General features: G+C 39.8%; 1 protein-coding gene across 10 annotated transcripts in view; it reads left to right on the top strand.

Annotated features, from left to right (window-relative positions):
- chl1b (cell adhesion molecule L1-like b) overlaps window positions 1–15,858 on the top strand; it is a 102,592-nt gene that overhangs the window by 67,280 nt on the left and 19,454 nt on the right. For 7 of the 10 annotated variants that reach the window (XM_061785363.1, XM_061785366.1, XM_061785364.1 and 4 more), the window contains 17 exons: window positions 45–74; window positions 196–307; window positions 517–698; window positions 1,281–1,412; window positions 2,157–2,297; window positions 4,019–4,130; window positions 4,785–4,951; window positions 5,035–5,200; window positions 5,310–5,434; window positions 6,189–6,290; window positions 6,561–6,758; window positions 6,994–7,064; window positions 7,672–7,894; window positions 13,498–13,533; window positions 13,798–13,913; window positions 14,136–14,340; window positions 14,460–14,582. In XM_061785363.1, coding sequence (XP_061641347.1) covers window positions 45–74; window positions 196–307; window positions 517–698; window positions 1,281–1,412; window positions 2,157–2,297; window positions 4,019–4,130; window positions 4,785–4,951; window positions 5,035–5,200; window positions 5,310–5,434; window positions 6,189–6,290; window positions 6,561–6,758; window positions 6,994–7,064; window positions 7,672–7,894; window positions 13,498–13,533; window positions 13,798–13,913; window positions 14,136–14,340; window positions 14,460–14,582 — 2,241 coding nt within the window. The remainder of the gene's footprint in view (window positions 1–44; window positions 75–195; window positions 308–516; window positions 699–1,280; window positions 1,413–2,156; window positions 2,298–4,018; window positions 4,131–4,784; window positions 4,952–5,034; window positions 5,201–5,309; window positions 5,435–6,188; window positions 6,291–6,560; window positions 6,759–6,993; window positions 7,065–7,671; window positions 7,895–13,497; window positions 13,534–13,797; window positions 13,914–14,135; window positions 14,341–14,459; window positions 14,583–15,858) is intronic. The other 3 variants (XM_061785368.1, XM_061785370.1, XM_061785367.1) reach the window with 2 other exon arrangements.

Raw genomic sequence — 15,858 nt, 5'->3', positions numbered from 1 at the left:
TGTGTTATGATTATTTTTTTTCATCCCATCCTGCTACATTTCAGAAAAAGGTCATGGCATGAGTCCTGAAATTGGTGAGTTTTCAGATTCTTGTGTACTTTTTCGTGTTACATGTGAGAGAACATACACAGCAGCTGTATTATTGTAATATTTAATAAACTCCTGATCTACTATCCCTTATTCATATCCTATTAGCCAATGCCATCCTGCAGCGGAGACCCTTGCTTATGACGCCATCTGGTGTCAGAACAGAGAAACATTTTGTCAGGGGAGATGACATGAAACTGGACTGCATTCCTGAGGGATTGTGAGTTAAACTACATGTATGCAAGAGTGATTAGAATTGTATATATCATTAATTGAGGAAAACATATAGCCATATAAAACAACAGTAGAGTTATAGTTTGACATCAATTAAGTGCATTCTTAGACTGTAAAATCAATTTGAAAAATAAATAATGGTCATAAATTGCTGCGGTGTATTTACACGCCTAATTTTTGGTCATTTTCTTGAAGTCCAACTCCACAGGTCGAGTGGGTCAAAATGGGTCATAAGCTTCCAATTAAAGCCAAACTGGAGAGTCATGGAAAATTGCTGATTGTACCAAGTGTTGAACAAGAAGACAGCGGCAAGTATATGTGCAAGGCTAAGAACAGGCTGGGAGAAGTAGTCCATTACTTCACAATAACCGTGGAAGGTAAATAAAATGTGTCGTGATGATGTAGACGTTTTGCAGTCACATCTCATCTGATCAAAACACTCTTCATTCTTCAAGATTTAATAAAGAGCCGAATGGAGTTTATTATAAGATAAAGTAGTTGTTTGTGTGGAATTTGATTGAAACAAAATATCTGGAGTTATTGGCACATCACATATGCAAAGCATCTGAGGCATAAAAAAAATAAAAAGCTGAGTTTTGTTACCTTTGTAAAGGCAGAATATATGATACAGTTGTACATCGGATACGATGATATCATACAACTGGTCATTTTGTTGTGACTGGTAGATGAATGTCACTTTTCATTGTCCTTCCAAGAAAGCAGTCAAAATGTCTGTAAAAAATAGAGGGTCACCTTCAGTTGCAATAGAGCTTTTTGAACTGGTTTTCTAATGACAACACTGTGTCTTGCTTTGCCTGTCTGACACCCATGTCTTTATTGCAACGGTGCTCTTGTACTGAATGAACCATATTGTTACTGCTCCTCTCTTCTCTCCTTGTAACTGATTAACATATGTGCTGTAGTTTGAGGAAAAGCCTCCTGATTGTGTGTTTTCCCAGAGCCTCCAGAGTGGGTGTTGGAGCCTGAGAGTCAGCTCAGTATGATCGGCTCAAATGTCCTCATCAAGTGCTCAGCGACTGGAACTCCCCAGCCAACTATATCTTGGAGGGTGAACGGTCTGCCTCTGCATGGTTTGTCCCACAGATCTTCATGTCACTTGTCTCGTGTTTGACCTAATCTACTGAATCTGAATTTATAAATCATCAACAGTTTTGTGTCCCTTTTCTTTCACTTTCCGCAACTTGGTGCATGATAGAGCAAAGAAGTGGAGAGAGTGCTTAAAAGCGGCCTGGAATGGTAGTGAACTATCAAATGTTCAGAGGATGACGGGAATCTACTTTGAAATACTTTGAGCTTAGTCCTGAGCTGTCACCAACTCGTCAAATAATAGAATCGCCAAATAGAAATCTCTCTACTGGGATACAAAGATGGTATCTAAAATGAAGGAAAACCTATTTTTGCACTGTATTGCAACTCATGATGAAATGTGCTGGCTGGTTTTAAGTGATACAATATGAGAAGGAGGGAAGATGGCATCTTAATATATGTATTATTAAAGGAGGAGCTATTTTTTGACTGCATAAACAAACAACAAGATAATAGAAAACAGAAACATTGGATCATTTGCGCTATGTTTGTTATGCTGGTGTCATTAACGGCATTCAAATATGCAAATAACAAGAGGTTTGTTTTATTGGGTCAGAAGCTTAACACTGACATCACAATGTACTTGCAAGACACCAGCATAATTGTCAGCGCAATCCATCAATCAAAAGTAAATATGATTATTCCCAAAATGTTTTCCTGTTTATGTACCGAAATAAATAAACACAGCGCTGTTGTTTTGTCAATTGCTCTTTAATTTTAACTTCCAGAAGCCCCTGCAGCTAACAGGAAGGTATTTGATGACACCATTATTTTGCACAACGCCAAAGCATCTGACAGTGCAGTCTATCAGTGCCAAGCATCCAACAGACATGGAACCCTCCTCGCTAATGCAAACATCATGGTTATGAGTAAGTATGTATAATATGTACTGGACTCCAAAGTTTTGTTTTAACATCCTCTGTTTTAAATTCATCTTGTAATTTCATTTTGCAAGGTTTCCCTTGATACAATATTGGATTAAATGCCAGGCTTGGCAGTGAGTCATGTTGAGATTGCTGACTGATGTGTTCATTAGAAAGCTGGTACTGATGTTGGCATATGTCCATAATGCTGAAAGGGGCTCAGGGCAGGAGAGCTGTTGATGAGCCTCACTCCTTCATTGCAGCTATTTGCACTCCCAGAGGAAGGACAAGTTCTGTTCCTTGCCATTTAAATGCTAACAAGTTCCCACCCATTCCACAATTTAAGACGAGCATGTTGTCCAAGTACAAGTTGTAGAAGTGTATATGGGTTATTTTCATGTAATTTGATCAACAACTTGTAAAAAAAAAATATATATATATGCCGCCTTGGTTTTATATGTATATGTCTCCCATGCTGAAACAGCCACGCTTAAAAGTCCTGTTTTCAAAACATTATTGTTGATTTTAAATTTTAGGCATTCATAGTAAAGGCAACCCTTATTGACAGAGCAAATGGTGGTGACCCATTGAAATACACTTCTTTTTATAACGGTAAAGACAAAAGTGTGTAACAGTAAAGACAAACAACTTCACAAAAATCGTGTGAGTTGCACAATTTACATGTGTTGCCCTTCAAACTCTGCAGATACAAGTGCATAAATGATCCCCACTACTCATTAAACCCATTAGACTCTTGTCTTTATACAACGGTAATAATGGTAAAAACATGCAATAGTTCCAACACTTCCACAAATTCATCTTTATCTAAAAAAAAAATAACACAATTTATTTTGCTATCTGCTATTGTGTGACAGCAAAATGGCTCCCTCATCCTGGCCTTTCAACTCACAGTTCTCTCTGGTGTATTGCAACAACATAATGAGGCTTTCTCCAGTGGCATTAACGGTAAAAACAGCTTCAGTGACAAAGAAGGACCCTTTGTAAAACAACAACAAAAACAGAACCCTGAAGACAATAAGATAGATTTGTATTCATTTTCATGGAAAAGGCATCTTAAGCAAAAGGAGAATAATCCTATGTATCCAAAAATATAATTTGCATTTTCAGAAAACATGTTGCAAATCATGAAACGTTTTTCAGATGCCTAACAGTTGAAACATTTTGTCATTGAAAGTTTGAAACATATTACTTCAGAATATGTTTTTTTTCGAAACAATTATGACATTTTGATGGCAAACTACTGCCAATAATTTAAATGCTCATTTCAGTCAAATTTATTTTCAAAAGGAAATTCAGTGGGCCAAGTCTTTATCGTTATTGATGAAATTTTATGAAAATGACTTATATGAGGGAAAATGAATGTGGGCAGGTTGTTCTGAGTGACATATGGGAGTTGAAAAAGGTGAACACTATCAGAAAGCTAAATAACTAGGCGAGACAGTTGAGTAGGATGCTTGGCTAAAACTGTTTAGGTGTACTGTATGTTCATTGATTTATTGTGTCCTTGTATTCTTCTCACAATTACCCCTGATTAGGCACAGAATTTCACCAAATCCAACCAATATTAGTTGTTTCACTCGAGTCAGTACACCAGATACTGCACAGTGCTGCAGATAAATGCCACGCCTTCTTTTGTTCACAGAGTAGTTTTGTTCCCATCACAAGCTCGTGCAAACTGTTTCTCATTCAAATCTACTGCTTTGCAGATCTCCCTCCAATGATTCTTACAAAGGAGGCGGAGGATTACTCTGCTGTCGAAGGGAGGGGAGTGATGATGCACTGCAACGTCTTCAGCTCTCCACCATCTATTATCACTTGGTGGGTGGACAGGGTGGGCTATTCTTCCTCGCAACAACAGGGAGCAGTAGAGCTCAACCACTGGATACGTACACCATCAACATCCTTCATTAAAACCTTTTGCTTTCCAGGGTATTTTTATGTGCTCCTGTACATATGTAAAGTGTCATATATGACCTTTAAAGTGAATAGAACTGACAGAGACAAAGTGCGTAGTTAACAAACCACACTAATTGCTACATGTTGAAGAATAAGAAAACCTGCAGGTTTGTATCATACTGAAGCGTATGATACCAGAGAAAAAGTTAAGTATTCACCTTTCAACATCAGAAAGTTTCACATTGTAACATGATAAAATTTACATTTTAACGCGATAAGTGTCATGTGTTAATGTGTTAGGTTATCGAGTTTTTTTTACTGGTGTGGCAGCAGTACGCTTGTAATATCATCATGTCTTCGTATCACCATCAACATACAGTACATTCATTTTAGCTCACAACAAAGTTTACGCAATCATTATGCACAACTCAATAGAACATTAGAGAAGGTGATGGCAGACACTTCAAAAATGGTAAAGTTGATTTTAAAGTAAAATGATGCAAAATTCCGCCTTTCCATTAGTTCTTCAAAGAATGTCAAGAGGCTGACGTATTTTCATTTCTTTATTTTATATAGGAACAAGGATGATTCCTCTGAATCTGTGGTGGGGCCGAGGTTTACCGTTCATGACAATGGCTCATTGGAAATCTACACCACAGAAAAAGGTGATACCGGACAATATACATGTTACGCCAAAAACACAGAAGGTTCATCTGCCATTGAAGCTTCCCTTTATGTGAAAGGTATAGTATTTTGTACCTGATGTGTTTGTAGTGGTTCCTAGTCCTCCTTTAGGAGGAAACTAAATAGTTTCCTGCTTATAAAGATCCTACAAGAATTACGGTGGCCCCGGAAAACCAGCAGATCTTAATAGGCACCCGAGCCCAGCTCTCATGCTTGGCAGAATACGACAAGTCCTTCAGCAATGACTTTGAACTCCTGTGGGAAAAAGACAATATGGACATAGGCTTAAATTATACTGACAATTCAAGGTAGTGTACTGGATTTATGTACTGTATTACAGACGTATTCCCAGCTGGAAAGTAATTTTAGCGCTTACTTTTGTCAATCAATATTGTGTCTCCATCTTCTTGTCGACAGATACTTTGTGGAGAATGGTATCCTTCAAATCTTCAACGTAAGCCACAGGGACCAGGGTGTGTACACATGTGTGGGAAGAACACCAGTGGACCAGGACACTGCCTCTGCATTGCTCATGGTATTAGGTGAGCTAACATATAAATACTATTTCAGATTCAGTCCAGAAAACCCAGATAATACATTAAAGGTGCCATATTTTGGCAATTTAGACCTCCGTAGAGTCACTCTCTAACATGAACTTAATATAAAAGTATCAATTTCATTAAAAAAAAGAAAAAACACCTTGGTTTTGCCTCCATGGAGAAGAAGAAGAAGAATCAGCTTTTATTGTAACGGAGATGCATGCATGCACATGAAATTTGTTCTCTGGATTTTACCCATCACAGTGAACACAGAAGACCCTCTTGTGGGAGCATGTGTTTGTTATGTTGACAGTGCTGGCTCGGGAGTGGAAATCTTCGCTAGTGACGTAGATAAGCTCGAGAAATTTGAATGCCCTGATTTCAGGCCTCTCGGCAGAAAAACGTCTGGAACTCAGAAATGTGTGGATTACTTTAAATTCATAGTTCACGTTTACTGAGGCACCATAGAGCCAATATAACATCCCAAATCCTAGAAACGGTTGGTTTAGTAAAACATGGAACCTTTGATGTGTGACATTTGAGAACAGAACAACATCTCAGCAAGTCACAACAGAGTATGCCATGGATTTAATAGTGAAACATGGTGTATAATAAGCATGAGCAATAGTTAGGCAGGCTATTCCACATCTAGTCACAATTGTGATGAGTTGATCGAAAATTGTTCCCTTGGCCGTCTTTTCTGCATGCTGCGATTGATGTGTCTGTGATTTTTCCAAACTCATGTCATGGTTTTCAGATGTCCCTGATGCACCTCAGCACTTGGTATTGTCAGAACACAAGACCAAAAGTGTGAAACTGAAATGGACCCCAGGGGACGATCACAACAGCTCAACCACAGGTAAAAGGAATATCCATGCTACGGTCAGGTTTTAATACAACATGCTTAATTGTTCTTATAATGTTGTGCAAGTGATATGTTTAGCACATGTTATACAACATGTATCAATTATTGATCCATTTAAGCATGAATTGGGATCAGTGTTTCTGTGCAATATACAAGCCCAAAGCAGAGAGTGAGGAGAGCTCTGCACAGCCTGCGGTTAGATAAGCAATTCTTTGGCAAGAACCACAGCAGTGAGGAGCTGATTGTCTTTCTGCCTTTCAACAGAGTTTATTATTCAATACGAGGAGAGCCAGTGGGAGCCTGGAAATTGGAAGGAGCTGCTCCGGGTACCGGGGAATCACATTTCGTCCATCCTCAAACTCCACGGTCATGTCGACTATCGTTTCCGTGTGGCTGGTATTAACGGTGTGGGGAGGGGCCCTCCCAGTGAGCCCACAGAGAGATACAAAACCCCTCCAACAGGTCTAATGCATCCTCCGTGTATTGTTTATTATACTTTATACTTTTGGATAAGGAGCCTGAGGCCACTAAAGCTGCCCAAAGTGTGCTCTGCGTGAACTTTAAAACATTCCAAGCTGTGACATAATTGATTCCACTCTTGTTGAGAATCTTCTCTTTTGTGTCCCTATTTCACTTGAGATTTCTTTCACACTACTGTAACAATTCTGTCAAAATCTATACTCACTCTTTTCCACAGCCCCTGACAAGAACCCGGAAAATATCAAAATCGAAGGTCATTTGCCGCATGAAATGGCTATCAACTGGGAGGTAAGAAAAGATTATAGGCTTTTCATTATTACTTTTACAGCAAATCTTGTTGAGTGGAAGAACTGAATAACTCACATCTACTACCTTTTAAGTTTCAGAAAAATACATTGATTTCAATTATTTGGCTTAGATCTTTATTTAAATGAGAATCTATTGAAAGCTGTCCAAGCGAAAGACAACGCTCCTATTCTGTTTTATTGCAGCAAGATAAATCTTGCTTGAGACTTATTAGCTGGTTCCTGTGTCATAAAAAGATGGCTTCTGAGTCCTTGATTGATGAGCTCTCCCTCTGTTAATAATGTGCTTTTGTGGATTATTGTACCTCATTCTATTTCTTTCAGACTGTCCTCTATTCAGAGATAAATTGTATTATGTTGTAGCCAGATCCTAAATTTAAGAAAAGCCTCGTTCCAGCAGCATACTCAGTCCATTCTTTTAATAGATTGCAAGATAAAAACACTGAAAGTGCTTCAAGCACTGACTTGTCATTTTAGTGAAACGAAATGAGTGACACTGTGTAAGAGAAATACAAGTGGCATTTTACACAATAAAGGAAGCCAAGTTTAAAAGCTGCGTCTTTTTTTTGCAATTCACTGTTTTTATTTAGCCCTTGTTGCCAATTGAACACAACGGGCCAGGTCTTGAGTACAAAGTAAGCCACAGACGGCAGGACTTGGAGGACGACTGGAGGGAACACATGGTGAAGAGACACTCGTTTGTGGTGAAGAACACACCCACGTTTGTGCCCTATGAGATCAAGATCCAAGCCAGGAACAATCAGGGTTGGGGCCCAGAGCCAACCATAGTGACAGGCTACTCCAGCGAAGATTGTGAGTCTTCACTCTTTTATTTTGGTTTGAAACTTGCACTAATTGGTTTTTAATCCTTACAAGCAAAGGTATCTAATGTGGAGGCATTGCTTTTGCAAGAATAATTACCAGTAATGTTTCAAGACACTGGCTTTAACCAAGTGTTTTGGTTATACTGTTTCAATTTGATTTCAAACAGCTGCAGACTGCAACTTTTATTATCTCACCCCTTGCAGCAAATCAGAATCAGAATCATCTTTATTTGCCAAGTGTGTCAGACACACACAAGGAATTTGTCTCCGGTGGTTGGAGCCGCTCTAGTATGACAACAGACAGCCATTGTGACAAAACATACTTTTAGGACATAAGAACACACTACGGAGAGTCACCTAGCAATGAAGGGTTGCCAGTAACGTGGTAATGCTGATACAATGATAACTGTGCAAATGATGCAGAGTCCTCAAGCAATTCAGCAAAGGAAAGCGAAGCAAATTTATTTATATAGCGCATTTCATACACAAGGTAACTCAATGTGCATTTTTACATGATTAAAAGCATTTAAAAACAAAGAATAAAAACATCTTATAAACCTTTAAAATAAAGAGAAAAATAAAAGTACAATTAAAACAGCGTACAGTGGAAGAAATATTTAAAAGTGGAAATGCTCTAAAAAGCCTGACGGGGGAAAAAATGGTTTTAAAAACATTGACACTTGGGGCTGACGTCACTTCTGTTGGCAACTTATTCCATTTGAGTGCATCATAATAGCTAAATGCTGCTTCACCATGTTTGCTTTGGACTCTGTGCTCCACTATTTGACCTGACTCTGTAGACCTCAGAGCCCGACTTGGTTTATATGCCATTAGCATTTCGTTCATGTATTCAGGACCAAAAGCATTTAGTGATTTATAGACCAGTAGCAGAACTTTAAAATCTATTCTAAAGCTAACTGGGAGCCTGTGTAAAGACTTTAGAATTGGAGTAATATGACATCCTTGTTCTGGTCAGAACCAGAGCTGCAGCATTCTGAATGAGCAGCAGCTGTTGAATGCTCTTTTGGGGGAGTCCAGTCAGAAGACCCTTACAATAGTCAAGTCTACTGAGATAAAAGCATAGATGAGCTTCTCCTGGTCTGCTTGACACATGCAAGCCTTCATTCTGGATATGTTTTTTCAGATGATAGAAGGCAATTTTAGTATTTGATTTGATATGACTGTTGAAAGTCAGGTTGAAATCTATCAGCACACCAACATTTCGGACTTGGCCTTTGGTTTTTAAAGAGAGTGACTCCAGAGAGTGACTCTCAGTTTTGTTGTGGTTTAATTGAAGAAATTTGGGCTCATCCAGTTAATTATCTGTTTTACACAGTGACACAACACCTCAATTGAACTGTAGTCATCTGGAGACACTGCAAGATATAACTGTGTGTCATCTGCATAATTATGATAGTCAACATTGTAGCGTATATTAGTTGAATAAAAATGTAATTAATTTAGGAGAAAAGTAAGCTGGAAGCGACACCTGTGTTACTTCCAGTTTAGCGTAATTTTAAATTACAGCATTATAAATCAAGATATTCTACATAGAAATGGGGCACCACATCACTTTTTAGATGTATAAAATTTCAAGACAGAGTGACAACAAACCTTTTAAACCCTATCCTCAGTCTTTTTTGAAGGTTGCTACATGAATTAGATAAGAGTTCTAGACGACCAGAGGTTTTTTAATAACATTTAATCCGGTTCAGTTGACAACAGATTTGACATCAGACATTCAAGTTTGCAGAAATACAGTCACTAGTGGCAGTCATGTAAAGTTCTTAAAATATTAGATCACATTCAAATCCAGTGAAGACTGTGATCAGTTAATCCAGGTTTGCAGTGGCTTTCCGCCACCTGTGGGGGTCGCTCGTGTATTGTCCATTGTCCCAGCCCACATGTGCAGGTGTCACAGCACACAACAGGAAGGATAAGTCTTTGTTGTTGAGGCTCTCCAGGCTGGCTGGTGGTGGAAGTTAATTAATTTTGCGTTCTAGTGCGAAAACTGATGGCTTTGTCTCAGCTTTGATGCTCCGTGGGCTTGTAATTCACTTAGCGTCCGCATTCTAAACCAGTATCGGTGTCTCCGCTTTGATGCTTAGGCTTGTAATTCACTGAGTGTCTGTGTGCGAAGTTGAATCTGCCGTGCTCCGTGGTCGTCCACCTCGGCGGGCGGGGGAGCAGTGCCGCTTGGGCTGGAGTTTTTATGGGGTCACAGTGCCATCGTGCGAGAGTGTGTCCGTTACAACATTAAAGTTCTGAAGAATTTGACCTAAGGGTAGCATATACAGGCTAAACAGGAGGGGTCCAATAACTGACCCTGGAGGGACCATATAGGTCATCGCCATTCAATGAGATTGAACACTTCTCCAATGGTTACAATATAACTCCTTTCCTCCAGGTAGGGCGTGACCCAATTAAGGACTGTTCCATTTAGTCCTACCCACGTTTCCAAACTGTTCAGCAGTATATTATGATTTGCCACATCAAAAGCCGCACTGAGATCCAACAAGACCAAAATTGACACCTTTCCCGAGTCAGTATTCAACCTTATATCATTTAGCGGTTTGATAAGAGCAGATTCAGTATTGTGATGAGTTTGGAAACCTGATTGAAATTTGTCCAAAAGTCCACTTAGGTTCAAGAAATTGCTGAGTTGATTAAAAATAACTTTCTCAACAATCTTGGTTATGAAAGGGAGATTTGAGATAGGTCTATAGCTTGCTAACATGGAAGCGTCCAGCATTCTATTTTTTAGAAGAGGCTTAATGGCAGTTACTTTAAGAGCTTTGGGAAACTCGCCTGACGGAAGTGAGCGTTTCAATATTTACTGTAAATCAGCTAGCACAGACTTGGCAATAGCTTTGAAAAAGTCAGATGATATTGAGTCAAGACAGCTCGTTGATGGTTTCAGCTGCTGAACTGATTTTTGGTCAACTGTAGATTTTCCTGGGTGGCTTCAGATGTAGTATAATTTTATCATTTTGCTGATTTGTGCTGCTATTTAACCTGATGGATTGTATTTTTTCACTAAAATAAGAAGCAAATTCATTGCTTTTATCCGCTATTAGGAGTTCTGGAGCGATCTGACTCAGGGGGGATTGTCAACCACAGCAAACAGAGGGCTAGTATTGTTGAAGTTCTTACTATTTATTTCAGAAAGGTGTTGCTGTCCAGCCCTGACTAACTCTTGGTTAAACTTACAAAGACTTTGTAGAGGTCGTAGTCAATTTGGAGTGTAGTCTCTCCACTTACGTTCTGCTTTCCTACACTTTGATTTAGAGGTCTTTTCCATCATTGTGCTCCTCCTCGGTGTTCTATGTCACCTCAAGATTGTCTTAGTTTTAATAGAAGCGCCAGCATTCATGACATTTGAGATTTTCCAGTGTAACATGTAAACCATATGGGAGACCACAACTTGTGAACATAGTCTTTTGCTTTTCAAACATTAGAAACGTAGCTTTGTTGGATGTACTATAATAAGCAACTGTTTCTTTGCACATTGTAACATACAGGTACTGCGTTAGAACAAACTTATACAGCGATAACATTGCGTTCTATGGAATAATGTATTTAAAGATATTGACCCACTATTTACGTTGACAGGGATGAATGGGAATTTTCAGAAATTACCATCACTGTCAACGTGCAAAATGTTTTGTTAGTCTGTAACAGGGGACTTTAATGTGGTTGAAAATAAAAGATCTTGCAAAAATAATCTTGGCTAAAACAACCATATTTGATACATTAGTGCATCCAGATGCTTAAGTGGGTTTTCTCCGAGTACTGTACTCCAGTTTCCTCCCATACTACAAAATTATGCATGCTAAATTCCATCCATCCATTTTCTGAGCCGCTTCTCCTCACTAGGGTCGCGGGCGTGCTGGAGCCTATCCCAGCTGTCATCGGGCAGGAGGCGGGGTACACCCTGAACTGGTTGCCAGCCAATCGCAGGGCACATACAAACCAACAACCATTCGCACTCACAGTCATGCCTACGGGCAATTTAGAGTCTCCAATTCATGCATGTTTTTGGGATGTGGGAGGAAACCGGAGTGCCCGGAGAAAACGGGGAGAACATGCAAACTCCACACAGGCGGGGCCAGGGATTGAACCCTGGTCCTCAGAACTGTGAGGCAGACGCTCTAACCAGTCGGCCACCGTGCCGCGCATGCTAAATTAACTGAATAATCTAAATTCCCTATAGATGTGAATGTGAGTGTGAATGGTTGCTTGTTTATATCACCTGTGTGCTTGATTGGCATCCAGTCCAGGGTGTACCCTGCCTCTTCCCCAAAGCCAGCTGCGTATGTAGTGCCATTTGTGAAGGGGATCACACAAAAAATAACAATAACACTTAACTATTTTCAGAATTTCATATATGCTTGTGGCTAAAAAGCGAAGCAAGGAGATTCTGGAGATTCGCTAAAATGCACAAGAGTAGTCAATGAATGTCTCAAATATCCACTCTCCTTTTTTTCACCTGTTTCCTCTCATATTATTTTTACAATTACATTTAGGATACATCCATCCTTCCATTTTCTTTTACCGCTTATCCTCACTAGGGTCGCGGGGTGCTGGAACCTATCTCAGGTATCTTCTAACATATATAATGATATTTAGATTTAACATTTGTATTTAAACATTTAGGTGTAGCATTTATTATTTGGATTGAACTATTTAATACATCTTTAAGTTTAGAAATATTTTAAATGTGCAAGAAAATTTTATTGTTATTGTTATGGTATTGTGATTGCAATATTTTCAGAGTATGGTGCTTTTCAAATGGCACCCAATAGCTTGGAGTTTCCCTGTGACCCAGAACAGGAGTCATAGAGCATGGATAGAAGGAAGAAAGATGCACTATTCACAAATAAAGTCAAAAAGTCATTTTGGTAATTTAAATTTCAGTAGTTTTCATGCATGTTGGTCAATTACAAAGCAAAATGTCCATCCATCCATCCATTTTCTGAGCCGCTTCTCCTCACTAGGGTCGCGGGCATGGTGGAGCCTATCCCAGCTGTCATCGGGCAGGAGGCGGGGTTGCCAGCCAATCGCAGGGCACATACAAACAAACAACCATTCGCACTCACATTCACATCTACGGGGAATTTAGAGTCTCCAATTCATGCATGTTTTTGGGATGTGGGAGGAAACCGGAGTGCCCGGAGAAAACCCACGCAGACACGGGGAAAACATGCAAACTCCACACAGGCGGGGCCGGGGATTGAACCCGTGTCCTCAGAACTGTGAGGCTGACGCTCTAACCAGTCGGTCACCGTGCCGCCGCAAAGCAAAATGTTCATTGCTCTATTTGTTTATGATTACCTTTGTGTAAATCAAATTTTTACAGCCAGTGTGTTTGTGATCTATTGTTTTAATATAAAAAGGACGAGAAAGAAAAAGATTATATATAAATAAGTCATTTTATTTCACCTTCACTAATTCATCTTTATGCAGTACTATTTAGCTATTCATTAACATTTGATTGAAATATTTTCATATGGGTTTGGCTTTCAAGGCTATGTACTTTGATGTTTTCTGGACAAAAACCAACCAACTGTTAATTCTTGTGTTTACCGGTAGCTTTCTTTTGGACTTGTCGCCAGGAGACCAACACAGGTCACGACCTCTAGATAGAAGATAAATGGTCCTTTATGTTACTATACACATCTCTGTGGCTGATGGTAGAGCCCCTCCATCCCTGTAGTTATGTGTTTTCCCAATATACTGTATCTATAACTGTATTGTCTGTTTTTCATTTGTGATGTAGCTTTTAAATTGGATTTTGTCACAATACCTGTCTGTATTCCAAATCGTAGCTCTTCCTGTCTTATATACATACAGCATGCTATATATAGTATTCTATTGGGTTTGCTTCTGCAGTTCCGTCCGCAGCACCTGATGATGTAGCTGTGGTGGTGATCAACAGCTCAGTGGTCAAGGTCAGCTGGACTCGTGTAAACAAGGACAAGTTGCATGGACATCTGGGAGGCTACAGGGTAATACCTCAAAACAGACCTTTGTTTTCAGCCACAGTTTAAAAGAAATGACCCTGACCTGGTCTCAGCGTTTGGTGCTCTCATTCCTCTGTTTCCTATACATCCTCTTCAACACAATGCACTTCTGCACACCTTCCTCAACATTATGTCACACATACAAAGGGGACTATGTGATGTTCGATATTTACTGAGGTGGTACTGGGCCTCTCTTTCTTTTTGTAGATAAACTGGTGGCGTCTGCGGAGTCTGGTGGATTTGAAGAAAAGCCACGGAGACAAACAGACATTAACATTACCAGGCGATCGCAACCATGCTATCATACCCAGACTGCAACCCTTCTCCGAGTATAGTCTCATCGTCATGACCTTTAACGGTCGTGGCAACGGTCCCGGGAGCCATCCTGTCAACTTTAAAACCCCAGAGGGAGGTAGGAATGTGGAAAAACAACACAAAATATATTGATTTAAATGCACAATATCATAAAAGGAAAACTGGCTTGCAGAATTCAACTGATTACTGTGTTTATCAACTTTCTTTCCCCCGCAGTTCCTGAGAAAAATCCCGTTTTCAGAGTCACACATACACAGAAGCACACTGTCTCTTTGGCTTGGGCCCCACCATCAGAGCCCAATGGGATTTTGACAGGATATCTTTTAGAATATCAGCTAAGTATGTACAGTATCCAATCGCTTCATAATAATAAGTGACTTTGATATGATCTTACCACAAGACAATATAGCATTTTTCCCTTTGATTGATAATCTTAATGTCCCTGGCCTATTTGCATTACAATATTTAAACAAGGAAGCAAATCAATAGACATAACAAATGTACAATTTTTGTATACAGTGTACCACAGCATTAGAACGTCTTGGCTTGTCGTCCACATCACATCAAATATTTGCAGCACTTTATGTTGTTGATTGTCATCTAGCCCATGATTACTATCACAGAAAGGGAAATCGTTCTGTCCTATAAATGGGACTGAAGTCAGAATGTGTGTACAGGAAACATGTCAGCTGGATGTCAGGGTGATGTCTGCTTGCCTGCATATCCTGATCATTCCTTGACTCAAGCAGAGCAAGGCCACTATGTCATAGCCTGTTAGGGTTCCATTTTACTGAGCCTGTGGTGTCGACAGGGCACATCACCGCGATAGCTCACAGTCCCAAAGGGATTTGATCACGGAGCACATCCCACGTGTTGACACACACTGTTGTCCTCAAACAAAAGTAAAAGTAAAGCTCAGGAGTAACTTCCAACATCATCTTATTGCCACATTTCCTGGCTAATTGAGTTTGATTTGGCAGCTGGGGAAGAGGGCCAAATGTCACAGTGTATTTCAGGAGAGGACACTTTCAGTGTGCCTCGGCAATAAAGCTGATGGACTCATTGAAGTGTGACTATGTTAAAGTCCCCTTGAAGGAAGCCATGTGCGAAAAGTTCGTGATAATGCAGCCAGCTGCCAAGGTACCTTCAGTGACACAAGTGAAATTTGAAACTAAGCAGCAGCTGTTACAGGGCTACACCCAGCCGCACGTCAGCCTTTAATGGGTTTACATCTCCAAAGTTTCACTGGCAGGTCTGCTGTAACATCATTTTATATGCAGGAATATTAGTGTGTCTACATTTTAACATTGAAGATGCAATGGAGTAGAACGGATACTGCGTAAAATATTTTGATCATCACGGATGTAGCTGGGATAGGCTCCAGCACGCCCTCGGCCCTAGTGAGGAGAAGCGGAACGGAAGATGAACGAATGAATGAATGAATGTCAAATCATCACTGGCTTATCAATCCGAAGCATCCAAGCAGCCGCTGTGGAAGTGATGGTTGTTTTTCCTCATTACATTGGTTAATCGCTCCCTACCTCCCTTTTGATAATAGCAATAGCATCATTTCAGACACTAATCTTTTCAGGAAGACTCATTGAGTGTGCTATAT

The sequence above is a fragment of the Phyllopteryx taeniolatus genome, chromosome 9 (assembly GCF_024500385.1).
Source record: "Phyllopteryx taeniolatus isolate TA_2022b chromosome 9, UOR_Ptae_1.2, whole genome shotgun sequence".
In the NCBI taxonomy this organism is placed as follows: Eukaryota; Metazoa; Chordata; class Actinopteri; order Syngnathiformes; family Syngnathidae; genus Phyllopteryx; species Phyllopteryx taeniolatus.
Note: the sequence above shows the minus strand (reverse complement) of the source record. Positions and strands in the feature narration are given on the sequence as shown.